At 41.9% G+C, this 27,703-nt stretch overlaps 3 protein-coding genes across 10 annotated transcripts in view; 1 reads left to right on the top strand and 2 right to left on the bottom strand.

Moving 5' to 3' along the window:
- Nucleotides 1-18,182, top strand: part of ccdc88ab (coiled-coil domain containing 88Ab) — a 50,151-nt gene extending 31,969 nt beyond the window's left edge. Inside the window, exons 21-34 of one of the 6 annotated variants that reach the window (XM_048206008.1) lie at nt 278-421; nt 498-684; nt 769-914; nt 1,053-1,145; nt 3,673-3,866; nt 5,416-5,457; nt 5,862-5,939; nt 6,475-6,648; nt 7,370-7,438; nt 8,006-8,178; nt 9,398-9,800; nt 10,788-10,858; nt 17,366-17,402; nt 17,496-18,182. In XM_048206008.1, the coding sequence (XP_048061965.1) occupies nt 278-421; nt 498-684; nt 769-914; nt 1,053-1,145; nt 3,673-3,866; nt 5,416-5,457; nt 5,862-5,939; nt 6,475-6,648; nt 7,370-7,438; nt 8,006-8,178; nt 9,398-9,800; nt 10,788-10,849 (1,765 nt within the window). In that variant the 3' untranslated portion in view covers nt 10,850-10,858; nt 17,366-17,402; nt 17,496-18,182. Of the gene's footprint in view, nt 1-277; nt 422-497; nt 685-768; nt 915-1,052; nt 1,146-3,672; nt 3,867-5,415; nt 5,458-5,861; nt 5,940-6,474; nt 6,649-7,369; nt 7,439-8,005; nt 8,179-9,397; nt 10,859-17,365 lie in introns of those variants that run through there. The other 5 variants (XM_048206010.1, XM_048206007.1, XM_048206004.1 and 2 more) reach the window with 5 other exon arrangements.
- A 94-nt stretch (nt 18,183-18,276) lies between these two features.
- Nucleotides 18,277-20,378, bottom strand: prorsd1 (prolyl-tRNA synthetase domain containing 1). The gene is made up of 2 exons (XM_048206011.1): nt 19,964-20,378; nt 18,277-19,474 (listed from the first exon to the last, which is right to left on the bottom strand). Exons 1-2 carry the CDS (start codon nt 20,048-20,050, stop codon nt 19,046-19,048), a joined length of 516 nt encoding a protein of 171 aa, XP_048061968.1. The 5' UTR covers nt 20,051-20,378; the 3' UTR covers nt 18,277-19,045.
- Nucleotides 20,379-22,372: 1,994 nt separating this feature from the next.
- Nucleotides 22,373-24,988, bottom strand: LOC125277552 (ubiquitin-40S ribosomal protein S27a). 3 transcript variants are annotated; one of them, XM_048206014.1, is made up of 6 exons: nt 24,985-24,988; nt 24,451-24,515; nt 23,308-23,362; nt 23,134-23,219; nt 22,678-22,809; nt 22,373-22,547 (listed from the first exon to the last, which is right to left on the bottom strand). In XM_048206014.1, exons 2-6 carry the CDS (start codon nt 24,496-24,498, stop codon nt 22,398-22,400), a joined length of 471 nt encoding a protein of 156 aa, XP_048061971.1. In that variant the 5' UTR covers nt 24,499-24,515; nt 24,985-24,988; the 3' UTR covers nt 22,373-22,397. The 3 variants fall into 3 exon arrangements, with proteins under 3 accessions (XP_048061971.1, XP_048061969.1, XP_048061970.1); XM_048206012.1 differs by lacking the exon at nt 24,985-24,988 and adding an exon at nt 24,605-24,682 and having other exon boundaries at nt 24,451-24,519; XM_048206013.1 differs by lacking the exon at nt 24,985-24,988 and adding an exon at nt 24,605-24,638.
- Nucleotides 24,989-27,703: the final 2,715 nt, after the last annotated feature.

Genomic DNA, 27,703 nt, shown 5'->3' with positions numbered 1-27,703 from the left:
AAAAGCATGTTCTCTATGGTATGAATGAAATTCGGACGTACTACATCTGCCATGTTGTCATTATATTGTGTTCATGGTGTCAGTTGAGTCACTTCACCTCCATTCACAAATCCTCTCCTGTGGCCTCATGTGATAGTAAAGTGTCCATTGAATGCGCACTTCAGAATCACCTACTGTTTTATGGATACTGTAAATTTGGACAAACTACTTGGCTCACATAGTCTATTATGTAGTATGGACGTAATCGTATTCAGACGCAGAGTGTGTGTATGTGCAGGTACAATCAGCTGTTGAAGCAGAAGACAGAGCTGGCGAAGCTGGAGAAGGAACTCAAAGCAGATCGAGAGAAGATGATCTCCGACAACAAGAGCCATCAGGACACGGCTGCACAGTACCACAAACTCAGCGCAGAGCACCACACGTGAGTGTCACGATGAGGGAACGTCTCTCTCTCTCAGGTGATGCTGACTGCTCATGAGCATATGTCATGTGTGCAGGCTGAATTCTACATACCAACAGCTCCTGAAGGACAATGAGCTTCTGCAGACGGATCATAAGACTCTTAAGAGTCAGCTGAACACGGCCCGTCTGGAGCAGACCCGTCTGGAGGCCGAGTTCTCCAAACTCAAGGAACAGTACCAGCAGCTGGACATAACCTCTACCAAACTCACCAACCAGTGCGAGGTACACGCTTGACGTTCACAAAAAGTTGTTTTCTAACAAAGGCATGTGGAGGGTAACTGTGTTTGTGTGAAATGTGTCCTGCAGCTGTTAAGTCAGTTGAAAGGGAATCTAGAGGAAGAGAACCGGCATTTGCTGGATCAGATCCAGACCCTCATGCTGCAGAACCGGACCCTGCTGGAGCAGACCATGGAGAGCAAAGACCTGTTCCACGTCGAGCAGCGGCAATACATGTATTCCTACACACTTATACTCATGTTTTTTTACCCTCATACTTCTTTATCTTTTAAAACGATTTCCCTGTAATTGACATCAGGTCCTGTGTGCAGATACACTCTGATGCTATCTCTCTCTCTCTCACACACACACAGTGATAAACTCAATGAACTAAGGAGACAGAAAGAGAAACTTGAGGAGAAGATCATGGATCAGTATAAATTTTATGACCCATCACCTCCACGAAGGTAAGCGTTGCTCACACAGATCACTGGATGTGTTTGTAACATGGGACAGCCTTGGGTTTATCTTTCAACTTCACTACAGACCCCATGAATCCAAGTTTTGTTGCTTTTAGTCTGTCTGTTAGCTTTGAGGTCTTCTATATACTAGTGTAGTTCTAAAAACATTGACAAAATTTGCTTTTAGAAGATGCATTTAAAACGTACAGTCTTTCTCTTCTGGAATTCACACCTAGAAACATTGATAACTCACAATGCACTGGAGAAATTTTGTCCACTCATATGATTTCTGGAATGAGATGTCCTTGCCTCTTAAATTATAATACCACTGGCCTCTCGCCATAAACATTTGTCAAAGCCTGGGTTAAAGATGTTCTCTTTAGGTCAACTCTCATGTCATCTCTTTTGAGATCCGCCTGTTATCTGCCACCATGCCTTGGCATTGCTAAGGCCATGCTGTCCACTCTCAGACTTTCAGACTGGACAACGAATGGCCGGCAGCCATACCCTCAAGGTTGGAACCATTCTGAGTGTTATTGGCTTTCCTGAGAGTATAAGTATTATCATTCAGAGGGCTAGAGTGGTTTCCATTATGTCCTTGATTAACTCTGAAGTGGAAGGTACAAGGAATCCAAATGTGTAATTTCATTTATCTGTTCTCATCCAGATATTCTCTAAGGTTTTTTCCACTATTATCAGCATACCATGTGAACCGGTGGGTACACACCCTATAGTGAAAAGATTCATGCAGGGTAATTTGCAAAGGTGGTTCTTTAGGAAAAAATTGTATTTGTGCATTTATATTTATGCATTTAACTGATGTTTTCATCTAAACTGACTTACACTGCATTTAGTCTTTCTCAGTTCATGGATTCCATGAGAACTGAACCCATGACCTTGACATTAATAGCAACATGCTCTGCTGTTTGAGCTGCTGGAATGCTACTGGAATAACTACCGCCCCTTAGTACTCAACTCTGTAATTATGAAATGCTTGGAGTCGCAATTCAGAGACTGCATTTGCTTCTTACTCCTCAAATAACTTGATCTACTGCAGTTTGCCTACCATCCAAACAGAACTATGGACAATGATATGACACAAATGCTACACACCACCCTCTCCCACATAAATCACATGAAGGTAAACTATATTAGGTTGCTTTAAGTTGGTTACAGGTAAGCATTCAAGACTGTAATCTCCACCAGAATTGGCTCCAAGCTCCGGACAATAGGACTGAGTTTTTCTCTCTGCCTGTGGTTTCTGGATTTCCTAATAGTTAGACACGTCCTCTCTCATCCTAAACACTGGCACTCCCCAGGGAATGCAAATTGTTAAAATCTGCTGATGGCATTGTAGTGGTAGGCCTAATCATGGACAATGATGGAGAATCTGGCATGGGGATGCTAAATTCTTTTGTCTCACTAGTCGACTTCACTTAACTGCATTTCCCAAAGGCATCGTAAGCCTAAGTAGCTCATAAAGACTTGATGCCAGTAATTTCTGCAGTATACTTAGGCTTATGATGCTTTTGGGCAACGCGGCTCAGTCTGTTGCTGAATGATCCTGGCATATCCCTAATACACAGTGCGGCACAGCAATGCTTTTACCATCCCAGATGCCAGAAGTTCAGAATTGTCCCTCAGATGATAAGCACCATCTGGGACAGCAGCACTGCCTGGAACTGCTCCTCATAGGCCCTTCAGAGAGTGAAACTTTCATCTCATCGCATCACCAGGAGGGATTTACCCTCCGTATGAGACATGTGCTCCAGGAAGTGTAGGATAAGAGCCAAGATAAACAGTTGTTTAAACATTTCTGTGGGCTGCTTATGCAGTTATGCACATGCATTTTTACACATTTTTAGTATGTTCAGTGACAGTCTACAAACCTGTGAACTGTACTGTAGTGGTCATCTTTCTTTTTATAGAAAATATAAGACATTTGCACTGCATTGGCTTCTAGGAGGCACATCACTGGTTGTGAACGCTGTCTCAGATTCATGCAGAATTTCTCTAGGCTGGTCTTGCTCCCAAAATTAAAGGTGATTAAATTGGGATTGGTTTGTTTAAGAGTAGAAATCCCTGTTTGTCATTTTTCTCTGGGGAGGAGAACAGAATACACTGTTTATGCCCACTGATGCCATTGAGAATGCATTTAGATGGGACAAACACAAAGCTTGTGTGTTTTGCAAGTGCATTATCGATGCAACAGCTGTCTCATGAGGTAACAGATACCATTAGGTTGGCTTATTCAGTTAAAGGCCTACATCTGCCTGAAGGGGTGAGACTCTTTCTACTTGAGGAATGGCTGCATCTCAGTTGATGACGTATGGGCAGCAGCAGACCGGGCTTCTCTGCACAAGCTTGTGTGATGTGGCTGAATGTTGGAGGGGGAAGAACTTGGAGAAATTCCAGGTGTCCTGAAAACTCAAGTTTTCAAGTGACCCCTGGTGTTTTGGGGTTTAAAATTATTACATGAAATGCTTTAACAGGACTTGGATCACATGATGAGGGTTGTGTGTGGTTTCTGCAGGAGGGGTAACTGGATCACACTGAAGATGAAGAAACTCATCAAGCCAAAGCGCATGCGCTCTCTCACACAGACCCCGTCCCGCTCAGAGTCCAGCGAAGGCTTCCTGACGCTGCCCCACCCAGACAGTCAGGACAGCTCGTCCATAGGCTCCGGATCCAACTCACTGGAGGATTCGCTCACCCACCGCAGCGGCAGTGAGTATCGGCACTCTTCCTGTTCTCTGCAGCTTCCTGTATTTTCAGCACTGCACAGGACTGACCCTCCTACAGTCTGAATGTTTTAACATAGTTAAGAGAGTTACTTCACTCCTGAATCACTCAGATAGATTCAGTAGGGCTTTTCACACTTGAACTCGTTAACCCTGGGTCATTGTTTTACACTGCTCATAATTAACCCAGGGTTAAAAATTAATCATGGGTATTCATAAACTGGTGTTTCACACACTGTACATTCCTAAATGCTGTGTTAATGTCCTTATTTGCATATTTGCGGTGTCACTGATTGGACGAATGCCGCACACAACCTGTTTACATAAAGGCTCTAGCATTGCGTATCCTCATAATATAATTTGCTGACTATACTATCAATTTTATTCCTGAATGGACTTTTCGGATTATAATGGTAAGAATGAAACCGTCTCTTCTTCACTCCAATTGTCATGTTTTCCATCACAGTTTGACATTTTATACCTCAAACTCTGAAACGACATTTTAGCACGTGGCGTTTCTCTGACAATCCAAAACACATAAGGCATAGGATTGGTTGCCTGTTGTTAAGCATCTAGCCATAACATTCTAACACCGCATCATTTCACACTGCATACGTTTGGCACCGCAGTGCGGGGTTAACAGTGCAAAAGCGGCTCTAATCCTGCTCCGGAGCAGGGCTTCATATCCTCAGGTAAAAAGCACTGCTAACCTCGCTTCTAAATTACAAATGAAACGTTCCTTTACCCAGGGTTAAAATCGAGGTTGAACAATGATAGCCCGGTGCAGTGAGAAAAGCCCCATCGAATGACTGTGAGTCATCTGACTGATTCCGACCAATTCTTTCGACTAGTTTCCTAAGTAGAACCAGCTCAACTCAAAGGTGTGTGTCGACTCATGGTCTGGCTGGTAGTACGTTGGTGGTGCGTGTGGGTTTAAATTAGAGAAATATCAGTTCTTGAGCCCATGCACCGTCTTTTCCCTTTCTTCACTTATGTGCCCCCAAAACTTAAATGTTAAAATTGTTAATCAATTTTTCAATGGTTAAACGTTCAGTCAAAGCTATTTATGAAGTCAGTGCAATATAAAGTTGGGTAACACTTTACAATAAGCTCTTATTTGTTAACATTAGTTAATGCATTAGTTAACATGAACTAACTATGAGCAATATATCTTTTTAGCATTTATTATTGTTATTTTCACATTATTTCAGTGCATTAACTAATGTTAACAAATACAACTTTGGATTAACATGAACTAAGAGTAGTAAATGCTGTAGAAGTATTGTTCATTGTTAGTTCATCTTAACTAATGTAGTTACCTAAACAAATGAAACCTTATTGTAAACTTGTCTGTTTATTTTCTTTGTGATTTTGCAACCACCCAATCAAAAATTTCTCTCACAATTCACACGGTGAGCTCGCATCTCAGCTAGAGTATGTTAACAGGAAACACACGCATGACGTCATATGAGATGTATGATCGCGTAGTTCCGGCCTGACGCTTTCTCTTGTGTTTTCTTGCTTTCTTTGTGAAGGGAAGAGAGCTGAGAAAAGCCAAACGCAGGCTTCCTCTAACGGTACGCTGTCAGTCAGCCCATGAACACTCTGCATTTGTGTTCATCACTATTAAAAGGTGCAATACAAACAGTACGTGTGACTGTAATTCAGCGCTCGCCTGCCATCGTTCTCCAGTGTCATTCATACACCTGTGCGTGAGAGCACAGCCTTCATTTGAGCCGCTCAGTGATGATGTGTGACATTGCACCCTTTAATAATCATTCCCTGTTGTGCTGTTGGCATCAGACGGTGTGGCGTACGTTTCACCGCTCGCTCACTACATGTGTGTTCTTGTGATGTGCAGCTGTGATGGATGTTAACCATATGTGCATCAGTTTGACAGCGATGGTGCACTGTTGTCATGCTAACATCCGTCTGTTCTCTCCTCCCGCTCGTTGCGTTTCTTTGCCTCGTCCGGTGACAGCGCTGAAAAAGCTTCCGTTCATGAGGAACCGATCCAAGGAGAAAGACCGAGTGAAGGCCGTCTACCGCCGCTCTATGTGTAAGACATCCGATAGTCCACAACCATCATGCTCTTCTCTTACTGTCCGTCTCTCATCATTTATCATCATCAGATATTTCACACATAAGTACTGTCCTCATTCTCTTTTGACCAATACAGTGGTGGCATCGATATTAATGTTTAAAGAACTCAGAGAAGATTTAAAGTCACTTAACACTAATTAGTTAGTGTCCTGCTAACACAGCGTTTAAGTGTCACACTTGGTCACACTGCCTGCTAGACTTCCATTATTAGTGTTTTAGAGTGTAAACACTGTCACGTGATCATTAATCAGACCTGACTGAGATGTTACGCTGCTTTAAAAGCATTATATCACTTGTAGAGTCATGTTAATGTCATGTACATCTCATGTGCCGGTGATGTATCTGGTGTGTTTCCAGCATCGTGACTCCATGAATCACTTTCATTCATTCACTCTCTTCATGTTTTCATACTCATCTTCACTGCATGTGACTGTGCTTCAGCAGTCCTTCAATGTGTTAATACAGTGTGTGTATGTGTGTGTGTTTCTCAGCCATGAATGACCTTCTGCAGTCCATGGCGGTGTCCGAGGGTCAGTGGTCCAGCAGCACTGATCATCTGGAAGCTCCTGATGGGAAGGAGTTCGGATCCATGGACTATTCCAGCGCTGCTGCCGAATACGCCAGCCTGAGCCGCGGCCGCAGCGCTCGACACCACACCGATACAGGTATAGTTCAGCGCTGGATACAAAGAGTGTTTGTCAAATAAAAATGCATGTCATCTCTTGCCACATCATTCAGGGTCTGTGAGGGTCCTTAAAAAGTCTTGTTAAGCTTTTCAATTTTAAGGTCATAAATATCTTATACCATATAACAGAGAAAACATGGATTGCCAGGAAAATTCCGTCAATGGCAGGGAAAGAGTTGAACTTCAAAAGGCGATGATTTAATTAAAAATTTGGTGAGCGCTGCAAGTTTCAAAGTCAGAATGCGGTGCTGTTGCTTGTTCTACTTGCGTTTTCAGATCAGTTCACAATCAATGTGCATTTATGCCGAATGATTGCTATTGATCTACTGTTGATGAGTTATGACAATGTTTACTTTATGGTGTTTATATCATACCTTCAAACTTATCGCATTTCTAAAACGCACAGCTGTGCTGAATACAGGCGTTACTGCGGTAGCTGCTATATTTCCGCTGTTCCCTCTACTATCCAAGTGCCATCTACTGTCAGAGTGAAATTACATTTCCATTCAGCCGGTGGATCGAAATGAAGCTAATGTGCGTTTAAAAATCTAAACAATAACAAGAAATGCCATAGATCTCGCTCTACCGCCCACATAGTATTGACTGTATTTGTGCAGGTCTTAAAAAGCCTTAAATTGAATAACCCTGATCATTGTGTGTTGTGCTGTGATGACATCATGGTTCTGCTCTGTCGTCTGTAGGTAATGCCGTGTCCAGTGATGACATCACACAGTTATCCTCAGAGGAGTCCGGTGTGCTGCGAGCTCAGGGTGAGAAACTGTCCTGTCCAACATCCGTCTCAAACCCTTACAGCAGGTTCATGAGCGTCTGTCCCGGTCCATCTGTCGAGGCGGTGTGACGCCGTCTCACGCTGCTCTGACTGATCCCGCTCCAGATCTGAGCCAGCAGACGGACAGAGCTTTCATGCTGCATTTACACAGCGTTTATATATTCTCTAATAGAATCTTTACATAGAATAAATCTTGATTTCATTATGATCCTGGTTTTAGTTATTAGGGCTCAGCGACTGAAATGCCCACGACAAAACAAAAAAAATGTGCAATGACCATTTATCACTACAGTTTTTATGGTGAATTGTGTGCCTGTAACTTTGCTGTGATTAATTCATATTTACTGTACATAATATTAACGGTGTATTTGAATTGCTTAGTTGTTATACATTTAATGTTATTGTAAAAACTATATAATTATATCTCATTAAATGGCTTTAAAACATCTAGCTTTTTATTGTTAGTAACTTGTAGTGCAGCAAACGATATGTTGGTAAGGTTACCCTGCTGTGATGAGTGTCTGACGCTCTGTTTGTGTGCGCTCAGGCGTGATGAACGGCAGTGCGAGCGCAGCTCACAGTGAGAGCAGTGGTGACGTCAGCGTGAGTTTGGACAGTCCGCAGCACAGCTCTCTGGACGGCAAATGCAGGGCCAAATCTGCAGGCAGTGAGATGGTTTCCCTGCAGCAGTTCCTGATCGAGAGCACGGACCCAGCAGAGGTGAACCCGAACCACACACGTATACCAAATGCTTACAAACCACAACACTAGTCTCTAGACACTAGAACCACACATTCAGACAGGAAGAGATGGACATGTAAACCAACCCATCACGGTTTGGCTTTTTCAATTCATTTGAAAACAGTGATACCACATTAATTAAGAGCAGCTTGGAAAAAGCTCAAATAATTGGCCCAGCAGTGTCCATCTGTGACCCTCTGAATCACTGTCCATATCAAAGTAAAACAAACCGATGATTACACAGATGTAAACTCAAGCCTACAGGACACACACAGTACCGGGCGAAGGTTTGGAACTCGCTACTGCCAATACTTACGCTGCTGCGAGTGAGACATAGTGCTGCTGCACATATAGCATATATCAATAACCCATAGCAGATCTATGCAGGTGGAGCTGGGGAAGGTGGAGGGCTTTAGAGGAACTCTGAAACACGCTGCAAACTGCTTTAGTGAATGTAATCAGCCATTTAAATGTGAGCAACAAGCTCATTGGCTGAAGATGTGACATGGACCAATCAGCTTGTGCCAGTAGTTAACGCTGTAATTATCATAAGCTTGTGCCTGTGCCATCTAGAGTTTCATGACAGAACTATGTATTGAAATTAACAGCTGTTTTCTATGTGAATATATAGTAAAGTGTAATTTATTCCTGTGATCAAAGCTGAATTTTCAGCATCATTACTCCAGTCTTCAGTGTCACATGATCCTTCAGAAATCATTCTGATATGATGATTTGCTGCTCAAGAAACATTTATGATTATTATCAATGTTGAAAACAGTTGTGCTGTTTCAGATTGTTGTGGAAACTGTGATAGATTTTATTTCTCAGGATTCTTTGATGAATAGAAAGTTCAAAAGAACAGCATTTATTTGAAATCTAAATCTTTTGTAACTTTATAAATGTCTTTAGGCTCTTTCACACCATGGACAATAACCATAATGAAAAAGATTTGGTTTTAAATAGCCTTTGCTGTCAATTTTGATCAATTGAATGCATCCTTGCTAAATAAAAAAAATCTAAAAAATCGTACTGACCCCAAACTTTTGAACGGTAGTGCGCTGCCATCATAAGTGTGTTACTGTAAACACGTCATCACATCTTCTGGTTTTAATGGCAGTGATGCAGTAATTGTGTTGATATGAAAACAGACACCTGTGCTCAAACCTGAATGTGGGCGTGTTTCCCTTTCCCTGCGCAGGACGCTCTGGCAGCACAGTCGGGACACGCATCCGGAGCCGCGCCACAGACGTCCAAAGAGCGCGTGAGGGGCCGCGGCATCTTGCGTTCGGCCAGCGGCAAGGCGTCGGCGTCAGAATCCAGCGCCGCACGAGCCAGCCAACCGGGACGCCCGAGCCTGCGTAAGGCCGAGAGCACACGCGCCAAGGGCTCAGCGCCACCTCGGGCCGGCCTGTCGTCCCAGAGTAAGGCGGTGTCGGTGTCGGAGCGGCTGGACGCATCCTCAGGTCTGCCCCGCGCCAGCAGCGTCATCTCCACCGCCGAGGGCACCGTCCGCAGGACCAGCATCCACGACCTGCTCTCCAAGGACAGCCGGCAGCCCGTTCTGGTCGACCCGTCGCCCTCCAGGACCAAGAGCGCCTCCAGTGAGTACGGCCCCGTATCCCAGGCCCCCGACGCCCTGCCCAAGTCCGCTAGCATGCCCTGCAGCGTAGAGGAGCCCGAGCTGAGCAGCCTGCAAGCCTTTCTAGGTCCTTCCTTCACCGTAGACTCCATCTTTCTCGACTCCATCTTTTGCGAGCCGGCGGTGACGGGCGGCGCTAGAAACCAGGCCATCCTGTCGCTCAACACGTCTCTTGTTAGTAACATTAGCGGCCCTCCCCATAAAGCCCCTCGGAGCGAACGCGAGCATCCTGCTGAGGCTGACCCCGATGCGTGCGTGCCGTCGGAGGACGGTCAGTCGCTGTGGTACGAGTACGGCTGCGTGTGACGCTCCACCTGCATGAACGCTGTCAGGATCCCTGCGTCTGCATGAGTTTCTGTTCGATGTTTTATACTGATCATGATGATGTGATTATTCTGCCGATAACACATTGAAGGGTTTGACCTGAACTTCCATCACTGTGGTATTAACCCATGTTCATGTTCACCTGCTGTCTGGTGTGTTTGGGCAGCATGTAACCGCTAGGTTGATCTACTTCCATATTTATGAAAATGAGGCTTGTAGAACAAGTCCCATGATGCTCCTCTGAGCTACTTGAGGAACTGCTCCGTTCATTTATGTTTTATTATTTAAATGACACTTCCCCGGGACATGTGTTTGTGATGTTTGTGTGCATGGCTTTATCCCGACGCTCCATTCTGACGGCTGTGATCAGAATGAGTGTTTCCCAGAGCACGTCTTGTGTCGGATGTGTTCACGTGTGATCTGTGTCGTACGCGTCACGCATGTGGCCGAACCTCGAGGGAGTCGCGAACGCTCATAGACCAGAGATTCTCACGAACACACGATACTCTACAGCTCAGACTCGACTGTTTATCATGTTTAATGCATGTTGTATGTCCTGATAATGTTTTTCATTATATTCATTGTGTAATGTCCAGTTGAAGTGTGACTTGCTTTTGTTCTGCAGATGTGGAAGTATTACAGGAAAACAGGAAGTCTAAAAGAGGTGGCACTCAGAGTCTGTCATGAATGCACATGGTGAGTGTCTGCAGAAGTGTGTCGTGAACCTGTTGTGTTTGAGCCGTTCAGTCCAGCTCTCTTCATGCTCATTTACGGGAAACACTGCCATTTGTGGCCTAAAGAGTTACTCTTGAACTTTCAAGAAATTCAAAATACCAGGAGCCTGTACTGCGCACACGCACACACACACACACACACACACACACACACACACACACACACACACACACACACACACACACACTTAACAGTGCCTATAGAAAATCATCATACCCCTTTGAAATAGGTACAGCCTTAAATCAAAATCCATTGCAAAATAAACCTTTTCCAGCTTTAAAAATGTTGTCTTACAACAACAAAAAGAAAAAGGCAACAGTTCTGAAAATTAATTAAAAAAAAAAAAACCTGAAAAACAGGGTTAGAAAAATCATCAGTCCCCTGATTTAATACTTCGCAACGCCAAATTAAAGTAATTTTACTTTAATTACAGCCATTATTCTTTTTGGATATGTCTGTACTAGCTTTGCACACCTAGATTGGGGAATATTTGCCCATTCTTCCTTGCAGAATTGCTCAAGTACAGTCAAATTCTGTGGTGAGCAGCAATGGACTTCTCTCTTCAAGTCCATTAATAGATTTTCTATCAGATTTCAGTCTGGACTCTGACTTGGCCACTCAAGGACATTCACCTTCCTATCCTTAAGCCATTGCGTTGTTCTTTTGGCGGTACGTTTAAAGAAGGTGAATGATCTGCCCATCTTCAGCTATCCAGCAGAGGAATGCAGGTTTTCCCTTAAGAATTTGGATGTACTTGGCAGCATCCATTTTCCCTTCAATCCTGACCAATCGCCCAGTCCCTGCTGAAGAGAAGCACCCCCACAGCATAGTGCTGACACACCTCACAGTAGGTATGGTGTGTTTTGGGTGGTGTGCGTTTCAGTCCAAAAAGGTCAATTTTGGTCTCATCAGACCGTTTGTCAGGTGGCATCAGAGTCTTCCAGGTGTGTTTTTGCATGGCGCATACGAGACTGAGTGTGGCACTTTTTAAGGAAAGGCTTCTTTCTTTCCACCCTGCCATGCAGGCCAGCTCTGTGTAAAGCTTGTGAGGTAGTTGTCACATGCACAGCCTGACCAGTCCCAGCCTAGTAAGTCCTTCAAAGTTGCCTTTGGCCTCTTGGTAGCTTCTCTGATCATTGTCCTCTGGCTCAGTCTGGGTTTCTGGCATCCAAGACCAGTCCTATCTATTTAAATAGAGGAAATCTCAAAAACTCACATTCACATTTAAAATCAGCAACAAAATCTGACATGAACTGTCCCATAAATGGTGTTTCTTATGCTCAAATAGCAATAAAAAAAGCGTATTTTTCAGGCTGGACCAGCCAGAGCATGTGCAGTCATAAGCACGTCTCAGAACACTGACTGTCAGCGATTGGCTCTTTTATTTAGAAGGGTGGGGCTTATTCCAGCTTATTGTGTGTTGCAGTAATGACATATTATTTTTAGGCTAAACCATAAGTTCGCTTCATCCTGATTTCCTCGACATAAACCCAATAGCATTTTTCATTTGGCTTTTGGATTACTGCAGAAAATAAGGTCTGTGACGAGCAAAAGCTAATGATTCTTACATGTTTTTTCATCATAATAAACTTCACAAATGAACAACTTTTATGAATTTTGAAATGTAAATGCAGTCAGCAGCAAGTCAAAAGCTAAACGTAGGCTATAAATGAACTACATGGTCACATGACTTCAGCGTCACCATCACTAAGCTTCCAACAACTCTTTCAGTCTTTGTTTAAAAACATTTTCCCTGAAAGTTCCAGTTATAATAGTTTGCAAGAGCGTGATTATAAACACACTGAGCTGTAAAAGCACTAGTAGATGAGTACCTGTTCTGTCGATGACGTTCCCGTTTAGCCACTTAACAACCACCTTTATTAAGTCAAGTCCCCTTTACTTATATTGCTTTGTACAATAATTCAATGATGCAAACAGTTCATTTGGGCTGTACAGCAGCTCTAAAAGAAAATTGTTCAGCTGAAGTCAGTTCAGTGTTGATTCCCTTCAGTTGTAAAGATCATCAATTATTAAATTAGTTAGAAGTCATTTGTATGCCAGGTTAGGGAAATGTGTTGTTAGAGATTTAGTGTTAAAGATTTAAACTGACAGAGTGTGTCTGCTTCCCGAACAAGGCTAGAAAGACTATTCCAGAGTTTGGGTACTAAATTGGAAACTGATCTACTGCCTGCAGTTGTGGTTTTGCAGATGCTAGTAACATGGCCTTCAAATGAAAGATTGGTATCAAAGAGCACACCCAGGTTCCTAGCTGACGACGAAGACTTAACAGAGCAGCCATCAAGTGTTAGACAGTATTCTAGGTTATTATGTGAAGAAGTTTTCGGTCCAAAAATTAGAATCTCTGTTTTTTCTGAATTTAGTAGTAGGAAATTACTGGTCATCCAGTTTTTTTTATATCAGCTATGCATTCTGTTAATTTAGTGAATTGGTAAGTTTCGTCAGGGCGTGAAGAAATATAGAGCTGAGTATCATCAGCGTAACAATGAAAACTAACGCCATGCTTCCTAATGATATCTCCCAAGGGTAGCATGTACAGAGTGAAAAGCAACGGTCCTAGTCCTAGTACTGAGCCTTGCGGTACTCCATATTTAACTTGTGATTGATATGACATCTCATCGTTTACTACTACAAACTGATAACGGTCAGATAAGTATGATTTGAACCATGCCAATGCAATTCCAATAATGCCAACATAATTTTCGAGTCTGTTTAGAAGAATATTGTGATCAATAGTGTCAAATGCAGCACTAAGATCCAGTAACACTAATAGAGAGATACAACCACGATCTGATGATAAGAGCAAATCATTAGTAACTCTAATGAGAGCAGTCTCAGTACTATGGTACGGTCTAAATCCTGACTGGAAATCCTCACAGATACTATTTCTTTCTAAAAAGGAACATAGTTGTGATGAAACTGCCTTTTCTAGTATTTTTGACAGAAAAGTGAGATTTGAGATCGGCCTGTAATTGACTAATTCTCTAGGATCAAGTTGTGGTTTTTTAATAAGAGGTTTAATAACAGCCAGTTTAAACGTTTTTGGTACGTATCCTAGTGATAAAGATGAATTAACAATATTAAGAAGAGGATCTATGACCTCTGGAAGCATCTCTTTCAATAGCTTAGTCGGTATAGGGTCTAACATACATGTGGATGATTTTGATGATTTAACAAGTTTAGACAATTCTTCCTCTCCTAAAGCAAAGCTATTAACAATTACAGAACATTAGAAGTTATTATAATATTTATAACTTAAGTGAACTTAAAACGGTATTCATATAATTCCTTTATAATAAATCTCACATTTAGTTGTATGACATGAAATACATCAGTAAAACCCTCTTGTGCTTTTTTTTAAAGCTTTTACATGTCTTGAAAATGGTGGTGGTTAACAAGAGGTTAAATGGGACTACAAAGGTCGTCAGCGACGTTAAACGTCATTGGCCGGACAGGTGTACTCATGAACCTGAGAGGGTGTTTTAAGGACTACCCTGCTCTTTATTTTTTAAGCATTTCAAAAGCTGCTGAAAACAGCCACTGCTGCACCGTACAGTTACACTGACGCTCATGAGAGTTCAGTCATAATATAATGGACTTCTAACATAAAGTTTTAGAGAAGACAGAATCAGAAATACTGTATATTAGAATAGTTATAACAATGAATCAGTGATGTCTGAGCTCAAGAGGACCTGATGGACACTACAGACGCTTCATCGGGTAAACATGAAATCATGAACTGTCCTGTATTTTCTTTTGGAGGATTGGAAGTTTTTTTTAATGGTCTCAGTCTCAGGCCACTGACAGTCTTGAGCGGCAGACGGTGTGATTGAGCCGAATATGTGAGACTGATGAAGTGAACGCTAGAGTTAGTTTAGAAAAGATGAAGTTAATTCGCCCAAAATGATCATTCTGTCATTTACTCAGCCTCATGTGTTCAAACCTGTGTGAGTTTTCCTCATCTCCAAAACGTGAAGATATTTTGATAAATGTCTCAGGTTATCACAAGTCAATGCTGTTTGGTTCCCAACACTCTTTTATTATGTTCAGCAGAAGAAATATTCATGCAGCGCTGCTGAAACTCCAGCGTAAGTGTGTTTTCACACTGGTTCAGCATGAGACTCTGGTGCTGGTGGACCGGCAGGTGTTGTCATGTGGATCTTGACAGGATCCCAGCAAGAGCACCTCAAACCGTGCGTGTACAGAAGCAGCAGAAGTCTGTTCCAGATAGAGGTGCTCTTGGCCCTCAAACTATTTCACTTTCAGCATGGTTGAAAGTGCATGTCGTCACTATCGTCTGTCGGGCTCTTGATGGCAGTGACATTCTTTTTACTATCAGCCTTTTTACATTTATTCCTTTTACTAAGTTCACAACTGTCTCTGGGTCAGTGGCTGTCGGCCGGACAAATGGAAGTTCCCAAATGTGCATGAAAGTTTTTTTTAAAAACGGCAACTTTTAATTTTGGACTTGATGCAACAGAAGTACAAAATTGTAGTTAGACACTGTTGATGTTTATTTTTTCTCTTGAATAAACTGATTCACATTTTGTCAGATTGGCCTTTTCACTTTATCCAGAAAGTGATTTTATAAGAATATTTTGGTCCACCAGCATAAACCAGCCTGGACCAACATGGCATTAATGTTGGTTTTTGCAGTGGGTCGACCTGTGTAAGGTGACAGAATGATCATTGTCAGGTGAACGATCCCTTCCAGTGTTACTGGAGTTCAGGACTTCCATGAGGGTAAAAGCGGGAGACTGATGATCATTGCTTTGCAGCTTTGAAGGTTTTGTGGAGGCTTTTTTCTTCTATTCTGTGGTTCTGCGATTAAAAGCAGAGGTCTGAGTGAATATCCCCATTAATCCAGTTTCTGCTTGGACTAGATCGGTAGTATTTTGATTGACACCACGTCTTCTGTGTAATTCCTGATGAAACACGTCCCGGCAGGAGTGTGAAATAGTTTGTCCCGTTAGATTTTGCTTGTCTTCTGTCCGCTCTGGTGCCATAGGCTGTTTTTACAGTTCCAACTCATTAAAAAATAGAAGGGAAAAAGTAAAAAAACAAAAAAAAAACTTTTTATTTTTTATTATCATGTGAAAGATAAATGTGAAATGATGTGCTTTCCCTCGCTGTCACAAGAACTAAAACTACTGACGCGTCTCTGAAGTTTTGTGTGTCTTCCTTTAATATCTGCATTCGTGTTCAGACAGCGAGTCTCAGTGATGTTTAGCGCAGTATGGAGCGCTTCCCTGAAAATAATTTATTGATGGTTATTTATGGACAGAAAAACACAACAACAGCTCAAACACACACATTACATTTATTGCAAATATGATATAGACTATGAGAAACTTGTTTGTAGCAGGTGGTTAAAGACGCTGATGGCGTCAGCACCGGTTCCCAACCACATGGAGCCCGCAAACACTGCACACTTTCCATGTCTCCTTGATCAAGCACACCTGAATCAGGTCATCGGCTCATTAGTGGGACTCCAGGACCGGAAATGTGTGTCAGACAAAGGAGACATGGAAAATGTGCAGTGTTGGGAGCTCCAGGAACATGGCTGGAACCACTGATGTACAGGACAAAGACAAATCATGCATTTCAGAAGAAAAACTACACAGTGATTTCAGTTTATACAATTCAATTTATGCAATTCTATAACCTATAAAAATGTTTAAAGATCGCCTGTAAAAATCAGGAAATCTTAAAATGTAAGTTATTTTTCAAATGTTTTCATTTGTCTGAGGACGTCAAGCTTCACCTAACCGATCTCAGCAAACACATGGAAAAGATGACACTCTTCTTAAACATATAGCCTACACTTCTATGAAAATATAAATCATCTACACATATATAAAAAATATATATGTCTGCAAATTGTATTTGTTTGTGGTAGAGGCAGTGAGACTGCTGGGATGGATTGTGTGCATTAGTTATACATCATAAACTCATAAATGACATAAACTGAGACACAACATCCTGATTATCTGCTGATGGGACGATTGAAGCTTTGGATCACGTGTGCTGGAGGTCACGTATGACGCTGGTGTGAGCTTTCACGCTGATCTAGTGATGGAGCCCATCTGTGGCTTTAATCATGACTGAATTTAAAAAACTCATAGCAAAAAGAAAAATTTCTTATCAATTTTGCATAAACAGTAGGCCTAATGTTATTAATGCAACTGCAGAGCCTAACAGTATTCACAAATTTGTGAGATTATCACACATTTAATATTGTCTGGAATGGATAGGTTGCAGCAGAAAGAGTGAAAAACAAACTTAATCAGTTTCTCCATCATGAATCGAAGACAAATGCTCCAACAGTTCACAGTAAAATCACATGTAAGTTGTTGTGCGTCACATGAACAGCAGCGTTTCCCGACGATGAGCAGCAGAAGCTCTTTCTCGTGTCGCTCATCTGTCTTTATCTCTTATTTTCCACCACAGAGAAACACCGTCTGAAGACTGGCACAATCTTCCTGCCGTGAGAAACTCCGCCTGTTTCTCACTCTTTTTTTAATCATGGACCCCTCAGAAATGAAAATAAAGAAATGTCCTTCTTTTTCCTTGAATCAAGGACCCAAAAGGATTCCTTAACGAAAGAGTGACGCTGATCGAGTGTGTTTTAACACACGGCTGCTGCTGAGCTTCACACGGGCCGACCGTCACCAGATCGCCGAACACTGATCACGTGGAGCTGAACACTGAAGGACTGAGAGGAACACCTTCAAAACACCAAAAAATAAAGACAGAGTGTGAGAGTGAATGTATGTGTGTGTATGAGTGAGCAGTGTGTGTGTGTGTGTGTGCGAGTACAAGTGTATGTATGACTGTTTATGTGACTGAGTATGAGTGTATGTGTGAGTCTGAGAGTTTGTATGTGTGAGTGCATGTGTGTATGTATTTGAGTGTATGTCAGTGTGTATGTGTGAGTTTGAGTATTTGTATGAGTGTGAATGTGATGTGTTTGTGTTTATGTGTTTGTGAGTTTGAGTATGAGTGTTTGAGTGAGTATATGAATGTATGTTAGAGTATGAGTGTGAATTTGTAAGTGCATGCGAGTATGTGTTGTTTGTACATGACTGTGTATGAGTGTTTGCGAATGAGAGTATGTGTTTGTGAGTGTATGAATTTGTGTGTTTGTATGAGTGTGTGTGTGTGTATGCGCCACAAGAGAAAGCAAGGACAGCCGTGTTATTCCTGTATGAACGTCTCATTCTGCTTCATTCCTCTTTTCATAAAGTAATTTGATGTGATAAACTTACTGACGGCTGATTATTTCCTCCTCCACACATGTACAAACAGAGACGAGAACATGACAAACTGAAGATGAGTCTGTGTGATAAAACTGACCTTGATGAAGGTGATTTACAGTCGTTTATTCACAGCATCAGTCTGTGTGAGGATCATTCATCACTGCTGCAAAACACACTCAATGAAGACATCTGTCAAACCACATTCATTAATGTCTCAAACAACATCAGAACTCCTACAGGCCAATCTGCACATTTACACACTCCTGACAAAACTGATGAACGTCAGCTCTGAACCTGACATGAACAACACTGAAGACGTTTCTACACTTCTACAGTAATACCTTATAAAATATATTCCAATTTAAGAAATGAAATACTGTCAGAACAATTAGATGCAGCTGAACACCTACACGAGTGTTAGTCTTTAACTTCACCACCATCTGTACAAAAGATGAAACCTGAGAATTTATTACTGTAATGTAAACATGGACGAACTGTACCGCAGTGAAACAGCAGAGAGTCAAAGAAAACTCTGTACAAAGACTGTTTTTGGATCAGTGTTTTATAAAGTGTGTTTGCTGGTGAAACCTGTGGAAGAATGAGTTGGTTTGACTCATGAAGTGTTTTGGTAGTTTTAGTGCATTTTGAATGTGAATAACTGCTGTGAGAAGAACTGTGTGAAGTTTTGAAAAGTGACCTTAATATTGAGAGATGTTTCATAAACACTAAGTGAAGCTTGACACGTGACAGGCGTTTGAAGATGTAAACATGAGTCTGAAGGCAGAGACACATCTGAGCTGCCAGTTAAAGAGCGACGACAGCCATCATCATCACACTGAGCCGCACGTCATGTGACCAACGGTGTCACGTGTCAGTCGAAGCTCAGGACGACGGGCTCGTGTTTGGTCTCCTTTAGGAAGCGCAGCAGGTCGTCTGGTTTGAGTCCCATGGTGGCGCTGTTGGTCATGGGGTGGAAATAGACGTGCTGGTGTCCGCCGTGGGTCAGATCGCGGTCCAGCACCACCTTCACGCTCTGGTCCGTGTCGCAGAAGAGCGCGAGCGCCGTCACGCAGCCCTGACGCACCCGCAGCTTCTCCAGCAGCAGCGCCTCGTCCGCCAGACGCAGGTTTCCTCCGCCGAGGCCCAGACGCTTGGACACGTCGCCGAGGTCCAGCTGCCGGTCGTGCCGGACGGACAGCAGCCACAGGCTCTTCTTCTTCTTGTCCTTCAGGAAGAGGTTTTTAGTGACCGCGCCGCTCAGATGAGCCACATGAGGCATCATCTCCTCCACCGTGAACACCTGCAACACCACAGATTCACAGAAGATCAATGTTTATATCGTCACGCTTATCAGATCACAGCTTAAGCAGAAATACACTTCATAAATCATACTTATGACAAAAGACAAAATTATGATGCCAGAAATGAGATAAACTCCAAATTATCACATAATTATCAAAATTGTGACATATTAATTCATAATAATGAAAGATAGTTGAGATGTTCTAACTTTTTAAGTCATTTGTGCCATAGAAAGTCTAAATTATGAGATAAACTCCAAATTATCCCATAATTATGAAAATACAAAGTCGAAATTATGACTAATACAGTAAATATATCGAAATTATTGACGAATTGTGACTTTTCATCTCATAAATATGACTTTGTCATAATTTCGAATTATGTCAATTATGATTAACAAAAGCACGATTTTTCCCCGGGTGGCGGGAATTCTCCACATCACGTGTCCGTGAATCGCGCGCTTCGCTGTAACTCATGGCTGTCTCACCTCAGGATGATCGACGCAGATCGTGTCGATGTTCAGTCGCTCGAGGAACTGCTCCAGTTGTTTCCTCAGATCAGGATCAGACGCCATCGCGACTTCAACGGCTTCGACTCAGAAGCTGTTTATCTGGTTTAAGCACACGAGGCTGTGATTGGTCCAGCCTCACACCAGACTACTGTGATTGGTCAGGAGCCACCGGCGGTGAGTAAAGGAACATCGAGTTGTTCGTCAACATTCATTCCAGTAAAGATAGCCAAGAAAACCTGTTCATATTAAAACTATGTTTTAAAAAATTACTAAATCAATTAACTAAAATAAAGCAATCGTTATGAAAAAGAGAAACTGTTCAAGCTAAAGAAATCGAGTTTTTTCCAACACACCACAGCGGACTGCTTCCGGTTTCAAGGCTGTTGTCGAACAGCGCCACCTGCTGGCCGTCAGCAAAGAATATACACTAACAAGAAGCGACACTCAATAGAAGGTTCCATCGCAGCACCGGCGCCCAGCAGCAGCCCTGCGCTTCCGCCATTTTGGAGTGAAAGCGAGTCGCAGTCCACTAGTTTCTATGGCAATATCAGCTGCTTTGTTAAAACAAAAAAACGTACATTAAAGCTGAAATCCAACCTGATGATGACAACACAGAATAAAATACTATCACTCATTAAATCCTTTTAACAGTTTATTTTACACACTTTGTGTTTAAGTCTTCCCTTTTTTCACAAAACCTTTGCTCTCTAGAAACCCAGTCAGTTTGGGTTAAAATTCTTTAAAAGGCTCATAAACACTGAATTATTACCAACATATGAAATTAAATTAAGGACATGCATCAGAAAAATTGGGAATGTTCGACAATAAATATATGAATATAACAGCTTGATTTTGCAGTGTTGTCTAATGTCTGTTAAAGCAAAAGTGTCCAAAAGTGTGAATTATGGGATAACGGACACAGCAATGCATCATGTATTATAGGATCATTATGTTTGTAGCGTGATTCATTAAAACGTACAATATATTTCAATTCAGACCTAGATATTATTATTACTATTACTCCACTAGGTCTGAAATATATTGTTCACTGCAAACATGATGATCTTAATGTATTAATTATTAATTTGCTATTAATAAATGTGTAAAGTTGCATAAAATGGAAATACTCAATAAAGTAGGCTACTACATTACCTCAGATGGATGAATGGTTGGATTCCACAACTGATAAAATAAAACATATATAAGACAATAAAACATTTACTGTAGGATCATACAATTTACTGGTGACTTAATTTAAAAAGCTGTTCTATTGCGCTTCTGATTCGGCAGTGAAATTCACCGATTTTGGGTGTGAAGGATTCTATGGTCCAGTCAGTATTTTCACCCCGTAATGGCGGCCGCGCTACCGGAGCGCCATCTAGTGGTTGTTACCCAAAAGTGTCAGAGTGTCGCCTCTTGGGCTCTGAGCTCTTTGCTGTCAGTCACTCACACTGCAGCGCTTACAGACGTGATCACTTACTGTCTGCCACACCTTTATTAAATGTTCTGAAAATAAACAATTGTTAGTACTTATTTTATATTAAATACTCAAACTCACCATGAAATCAAAATTGATTTTTTATAGAATACTGCATTTTATTCTAAACGATTTATCGGTGCACATCATTACTGTGTTATATTCATGTTCCTCATAATCTTGAATCAGAATATCTTCCTCTTGCAGCATCTCTTCTCTGATGATGAGGGCGGGGCAACCTGTCACTCACATGAGATCCACCAATAGCAAACCACAACCATCCAATCAATTCACCATAGACAAAATCAAGCCCCGCCCTACATTTGTTCCAGAAGCTGTTTCACTCAGATATACAACACAATAGAGAAGATCAGCGTAACTTCATTTTCATGATGACATTAAAGTCCGCGTGAACCAAAGTTGCAAACGACTTTTCTCCAGTGTTGTGACGTATTTCCAAGCGAAACAGAATATTGAACAGAGGGCAGAGTTTTACTTCAGCGCTCCTTCCTCTCCATCTCTCGCTCACAGCAGACGAACGGTTGCAGGGGAGTGGTTTAAGTGTTTTCAACCCAAGCCATCAAACTGATGTCAGTAGAGAAGTAGGACCGTTGCAGAGGGGAGGAGCATTTTCAGATTTTGATTAAATATTACAAAGCCAAATTATTTTGTGTGGATTGACTTGCACGGATGATTTGTTCACCACAAAACTAGCAATTTGAGCTCACAAAATAAATAAGGTCAATTGTGATTTCATGTGTACTTTAAGAATATTTATACTTCACGCTTTCACACGTTGACCTCACACACTCACTGATTCACACCGCATCAATCTGTGTAACGGATCCAAAAACAACCTTATCCAAAAAAAGTCAGAACATTTAGAAAATGACAAAAACACCCAGAAAGAAGTGCTGCTGTGTGCTTTATTGATTATTTATCCTCAGGTTTGTTGAAGCAGTAGGTCAGGCAGCACTTCCCGCAGTAATGTCTGTCGAAGTGACTGGCCATGAACACTCCAGCGCCGCACTCGTCCGCCGGACACTCGCGCCGCAGCCGGTGGATCTTCCCGTTCTCGTCCACCTGCAGCGTCAGGAGTGTTAGAGCCGTCACACAGCAGGAGACACGTGTGTGTGTGTGTGTGTGTGTGTGTGTGTGTGTGTGTGTGTGTGTGTGTGTGTGTGTGTGTGTGAGTGTGAGTGTGAGTGTTCACCTTGTAGTACTTGAGCACGGCCAGCTTCACCTTCTTCCTCTTGTGCTTGTTCTTCTTCGGGGTGGTGTAGGACTTCTTCTTTCTCTTCTTGGCTCCGCCGCGCAGCCGGAGCACCAGGTGCAGTGTGGACTCCTGCACACACACACACACACACACACACACACACACACACACACACACACGCACGCACACACACACACACACACACGTCTGTCCACTGATACAGATTCTTCACTCACATAATAAGAAAGTATTAGTGGTTGACCGATATATAGCACCGGCTGATATATCATTTTTAATTGTCTGTTTTTAATTATCACTTATTAATTATAAGTGAGACTTATTTTGACAGCGTGTGTCGAGAACGGCAGATTCTTGGCCATAAAATCGGTCAACACTGGTTTGTTCAATCAAGGATCAGCTGATTTCTTCAGAGACGTGAAGCGACTCTCGTACCTTCTGGATGTTGTAGTCTGACAGCGTGCGTCCGTCCTCCAGCTGCTTCCCTGCGAAGATCAGCCTCTGCTGGTCCGGAGGAATGCCTGCACACACACACACACACATACACACACACTCTTAATACAGAGGACACACACACACTCACACACACACACACACACAGTACGTCACCTTCTTTGTCCTGGATCTTTGCCTTGACATTCTCAATAGTATCTGACGGCTCGACCTGCAAGGAATGATGGGAAGATCACAGCAGGAACACATGACTGTCTGAAACAAACTCACAGGAAAGTTCTTCTTCGATTAGAGGTTAACGAACACCATGACTCCGCCCACATGTAGAGGATTATGTAAAACGTATTCAAATCGATTCTCTGGGTCACGCTTCAATTATAAATCAGTTCTCAGTTTGGAAATGAATTTCGATCCATAAATGTACAGATTTATTTTAGATTTGATTCTAAACTTTGAAGTTTAATTGACTAAAGTTAAAGGTGCAGTAAGTGATTACTGAAAAACACTGAGCGCCACAACACACTTGTAGCCAATCAGCAGAAGGGGCGTGTCCATTCATGATGGGGGAGGAGCAAAGATCAGATATTAGCACAAGTGTTGCCAAGTTTGCGGTTTTCCCGGGGAATTGGTTTACTTTTACGCCGTTGCCATAAATCGAACTGACCCAAAATAACTTATATTTAGTCCCTGGAATGCAAATTTTACGAGGGGAGCCCCGCCAAAACATGAGTTTTACCCCCTTGAACGTGGGATCCCCCTGAAATGCGACTGGATGGTTTTGAGCAGCAATTAGCAGAATGACTACAGAGAGAGAGAGAGACACGAGAGAGATAAAGGCCGGGGATATAACTTGAGACAGAAGGTTACGATCAAACCGCGTTAATATCGGAGAAGCGCTCCAGAGAGTTCACATCATCACCACACGGACCAATGGCAGTTCGAAGGCGTTTCCAGAAACATCACTGTGGTCAGCTGACACAAACTCAGGAAATGAACTCTGTTTTGACCGGATTTAGTTCGGAATGACGTCACACCGGTTTGTTCTCCGATTTCGCGTGACGTATATGAGGTCGTCAGATGTCTGAAGATCAAGTGTTTCCTCTGTAACGGTGTTACTCACTCATGTTTTCCATAATTAATTGGGCCGGACCGTGTAACGCACAGCTTTATCTCTGTTTTTAACTGATCAGTGGTTTGGGCTTTTCTTGCTCGTCTCAGTCACCATCACTGCAGATCATGAGAGTGTGTGATCATCGCTCGTGCAGTGTGTCTGTGAGAGTCTGCACGCGCTACACTCACCTCGAGCGTGATGGTTTTACCCGTCAGCGTTTTCACGAAAATCTGCATTGTGGCGTCGCGTGCACCTGCCTGACATAAACAACAGCTTTAAGCTCTGTGTTAACCTGTATCAGGTGTAGTTATGTTCAATTCTTGTAGAGCAGTGTTCACTCACCGCAGCGGCGCTAATGGCGAGGAGAGGAGAGGAGCTGCTGTGCGCGTGCGCGGGTCTTCAGCGCTGGAGCGCGCAGTCCTATTCAGCGCCTGATCAAAAACATTCCCCCTCTTTAAAAAAAAAAAAAAAAAAAAAAAAAACTGGAAAATATCATGCATGTAATATATATATATATTTTTTTTTTATCATCCAAAACATTTTTTTCTGCGCAATATATTTTTCACTTTTGCTTGTGAAATCAGCAGAGTCTGTTACGAGCCCCACGAAAGTTCTCTCAAATTAATCAGATACGATGATTAATCATTTTCTTGTTAAACTGAAGGTCTAGTGATGTTTATAGTGCCATTATTCATAAATAAATGATGCTTCGGACCGCTAACCGCAGCGGTACGGCAGTCACGTGATACTCGTTACTTTAGTCAGCGCTGTCGGGACGGACCAATCAGAGCCGTCTGTGATTACTGGACCTGAAGGGCTGTCTCTCAATCACTCATGAAGACTGCTGTATGAATGATCACATTAAAGCATCAATGCAGACAGAACCTTCTAATTCTAAAAAAATCACTTTTCGCTTGGAATTATACATTAATTGAAGCGATAATTTTCAAGAAACACAAACTGCTTGCTTATAATTTGTTTTAAAACATAAAATTAGTCAATGTGTTGACATGCATGACAAAGTTAAATTTAATGCTTTCTATGACATTTATTTAATATTTTAATGAATATTTTTTTTCTTGTTCAAGTTAAGCATAAAAGGCAGTGTTAAATCTTTTGTCCAGTGCAGATGTTAAATTAGTTAGGAATATTGGGTAATTTAACCATTCAAGTTTCCTCTTGTTTAGACAGAAAGCAGCTTCAGTAACACATCTGACAGGACTGTATTCACAGAAGAGGTGAAATGACATCAGTGTGGCTGAACATTGGCCGACATTGGCTTAATGTAGCACCATCTTGTATATGTTACATATTACCACGCTTGCTTGTACAGCTTATTTTTACCATTTCTCTTTTTTCTGTGCTCCTAATATGTAAAGCTGCTTTGAAACAATTACAAATTGTAAAAAGCGCTATATAAATAAATTTGACTTGACTTGACTTGACTGAAATGACATATTTAACATATAATTAAGACCCCATCAATTAAATTGTTGACTATTTGACCTTTAAGCCTTAATATTGTAAAATTTAAGACATTTTAAGACTAAAAAACTGCAAGAAAACAGACAATGCTTCAGCAAAGTTGTTTAAAAAAGTTTAAAAAACATTGAAAAATGTTTCACTGACTATAATTAAAAATATTTCAAATTTAATATATTTAAATTTTTTCAACTATGCAACGATTCGGTTTTTACCAACAATGTAAAATGTAACATTTCATCTCACTTAATCTACACTTTAATCCAGTGTGCCATAGAGCTTTACAGCTATACAGCTCAGTTCAAGCACACAGGAAGATCAAGATTAAATCATAACCTAATATACTCTGTCCCTCGTGTGACAATGACAGGACTGGAAATAAGCAAATAAACTACAAAACCCGAATCTATCCTCTTAATAGCGCTGCTAAACACTGTAATTCCCTGGAATCTGGGCTGCTGTCACTGACAAGATCATTAAATAATCATGAGGTTTCTAATAAACATCGCTGCGAGAAACTGATTAATCTTCACTGACTTCATGTTTTCTGCTGTGACGGAGCCCCCCCCTCACGCCCCCCAGAGGAAAAAAGACTGACAAAATCACTTATGCAATGTGACTGCTATTACTTTATCTCTGTTATAATTATGATGTTATCTCATATTTTGCTCTTAATAGTCTATTTATAAGTCAATTCTATTTCTTTAACCAGAATGACTTTACAATTACAACTCTTCAATCATCATCCCTCAGTCCCTCAGCTGAAATGAAATGATACCGCCAGTAGGTGGCAGCAAATCACTGAAATCACATACTCTCATTAAAAACAAACAAACAAACAAACAAAAAATCTAAATAAGAGATTCAATGTGTGACAGCTTCATTTATTATAACAGAACTTTGTGTGATATGACAACTTTTTAGTGATTACAGAGGGAGCACTCTTTACGCCTCTTCTGCCATGCTCCCTTATACTGTAGGCCTATTTTCTATTCAAATTAACAGTGGTTTGTGAACGTAGTGAACAGACGTCCCCGTTTTCCGGGGACAGTCCCGGTTTTCGGTGCTCCGTCCCCGACTGGAGCTGTCCCTGGGAATGTCCCCGTTTTATAGCTCGTTCAAAATAACCCGCAAATACATTGCAAAAAAGCCCGACCAACATACAGCAGCCTGTTGGTTATCGGAGCAATCATGTAGTGATTATATTCACCAACAGAGGGGGCTGTGTTACACTGTCACTGCTACACTTGGTCGCGCGCGCGCCGCTAACCTGGACCAGAGCAGAGCGCCGCAGGGGCGCCGTTGGCACGGGGGACAGGGGGGTCAGGACCCCCGCAGTTTTGAAAAGATAGAAGTCGACCCCCGCACTTTTGATAAGGGCTGCTTCAATTAGTCATATATCATCTTTTAGCTTAGGATATTTTCTTTCAAATGAGACCATTTTCACGTTTCTGTGAGCTTCCGTTCGTAAATAATCAACTGTTTTGTCGTGGATGTGAACAGAAAATGTGCTCTCGAACGGAGAAACACACGATCTCCAAACCATCGATCAAAGCGTGCTAACGTTTTAGGACAGGTCGATGGTATATAAATCATGCCCGAACGTTAGCGTTTGTCAATCAAGCCAAACCGTCCATTCAGAAACCGAGAAATTCGACACTTTAAGGTAAGGAGGCTGATCTATCAGGTTGACGCGCGAGCTGGCTTGACTGAAGTTTTCGTGAGGATTTATAGTTTATGGACTGTTTTGATTTCGGCAATTGCGTCTTGAAAGGCAAAAGCATTGATGGCATCTATAAAAGAGATATCTGAAATAGAAACGAAAGTGATATTGCCTCATCCAGTGGAGGACGCACGAGAGGAGATCTGTGCGTTTAACTGGTATGTGTATACTGTAATACTTAATTTACAATGCTTATCAGTGGCGTGCACTTTGATCGTGAAAGTGAAAGTGCCTTT

This window comes from Megalobrama amblycephala, linkage group LG10 (assembly GCF_018812025.1).
Source record: "Megalobrama amblycephala isolate DHTTF-2021 linkage group LG10, ASM1881202v1, whole genome shotgun sequence".
Taxonomy (NCBI): Eukaryota; Metazoa; Chordata; class Actinopteri; order Cypriniformes; family Xenocyprididae; genus Megalobrama; species Megalobrama amblycephala.
This window is presented reverse-complemented; position numbering and strand designations above follow the sequence as displayed.

Bases quoted from the DNA above. Each gene is read 5' to 3' on its own strand.
- prorsd1 (XM_048206011.1), bottom strand. From the start codon at position 20,050: ATGGCGTCTGATCCTGATCTGAGGAAACAACTGGAGCAGTTCCTCGAG. The intron at 19,475-19,963 runs GTGAGACAGCCA...GTGGTGTTGCAG, and splicing joins TCTGCGTCGATCATCCTGAG to GTGTTCACGGTGGAGGAGAT.
- LOC125277552 (XM_048206014.1), bottom strand. From the start codon at position 24,498: ATGCAGATTTTCGTGAAAACGCTGACGGGTAAAACCATCACGCTCGAG. The intron at 23,363-24,450 runs GTGAGTGTAGCG...CATTCCTTGCAG, and splicing joins GTAAAACCATCACGCTCGAG to GTCGAGCCGTCAGATACTAT. The intron at 22,810-23,133 runs GTACGAGAGTCG...GTGTGTGTGCAG, and splicing joins CAGACTACAACATCCAGAAG to GAGTCCACACTGCACCTGGT.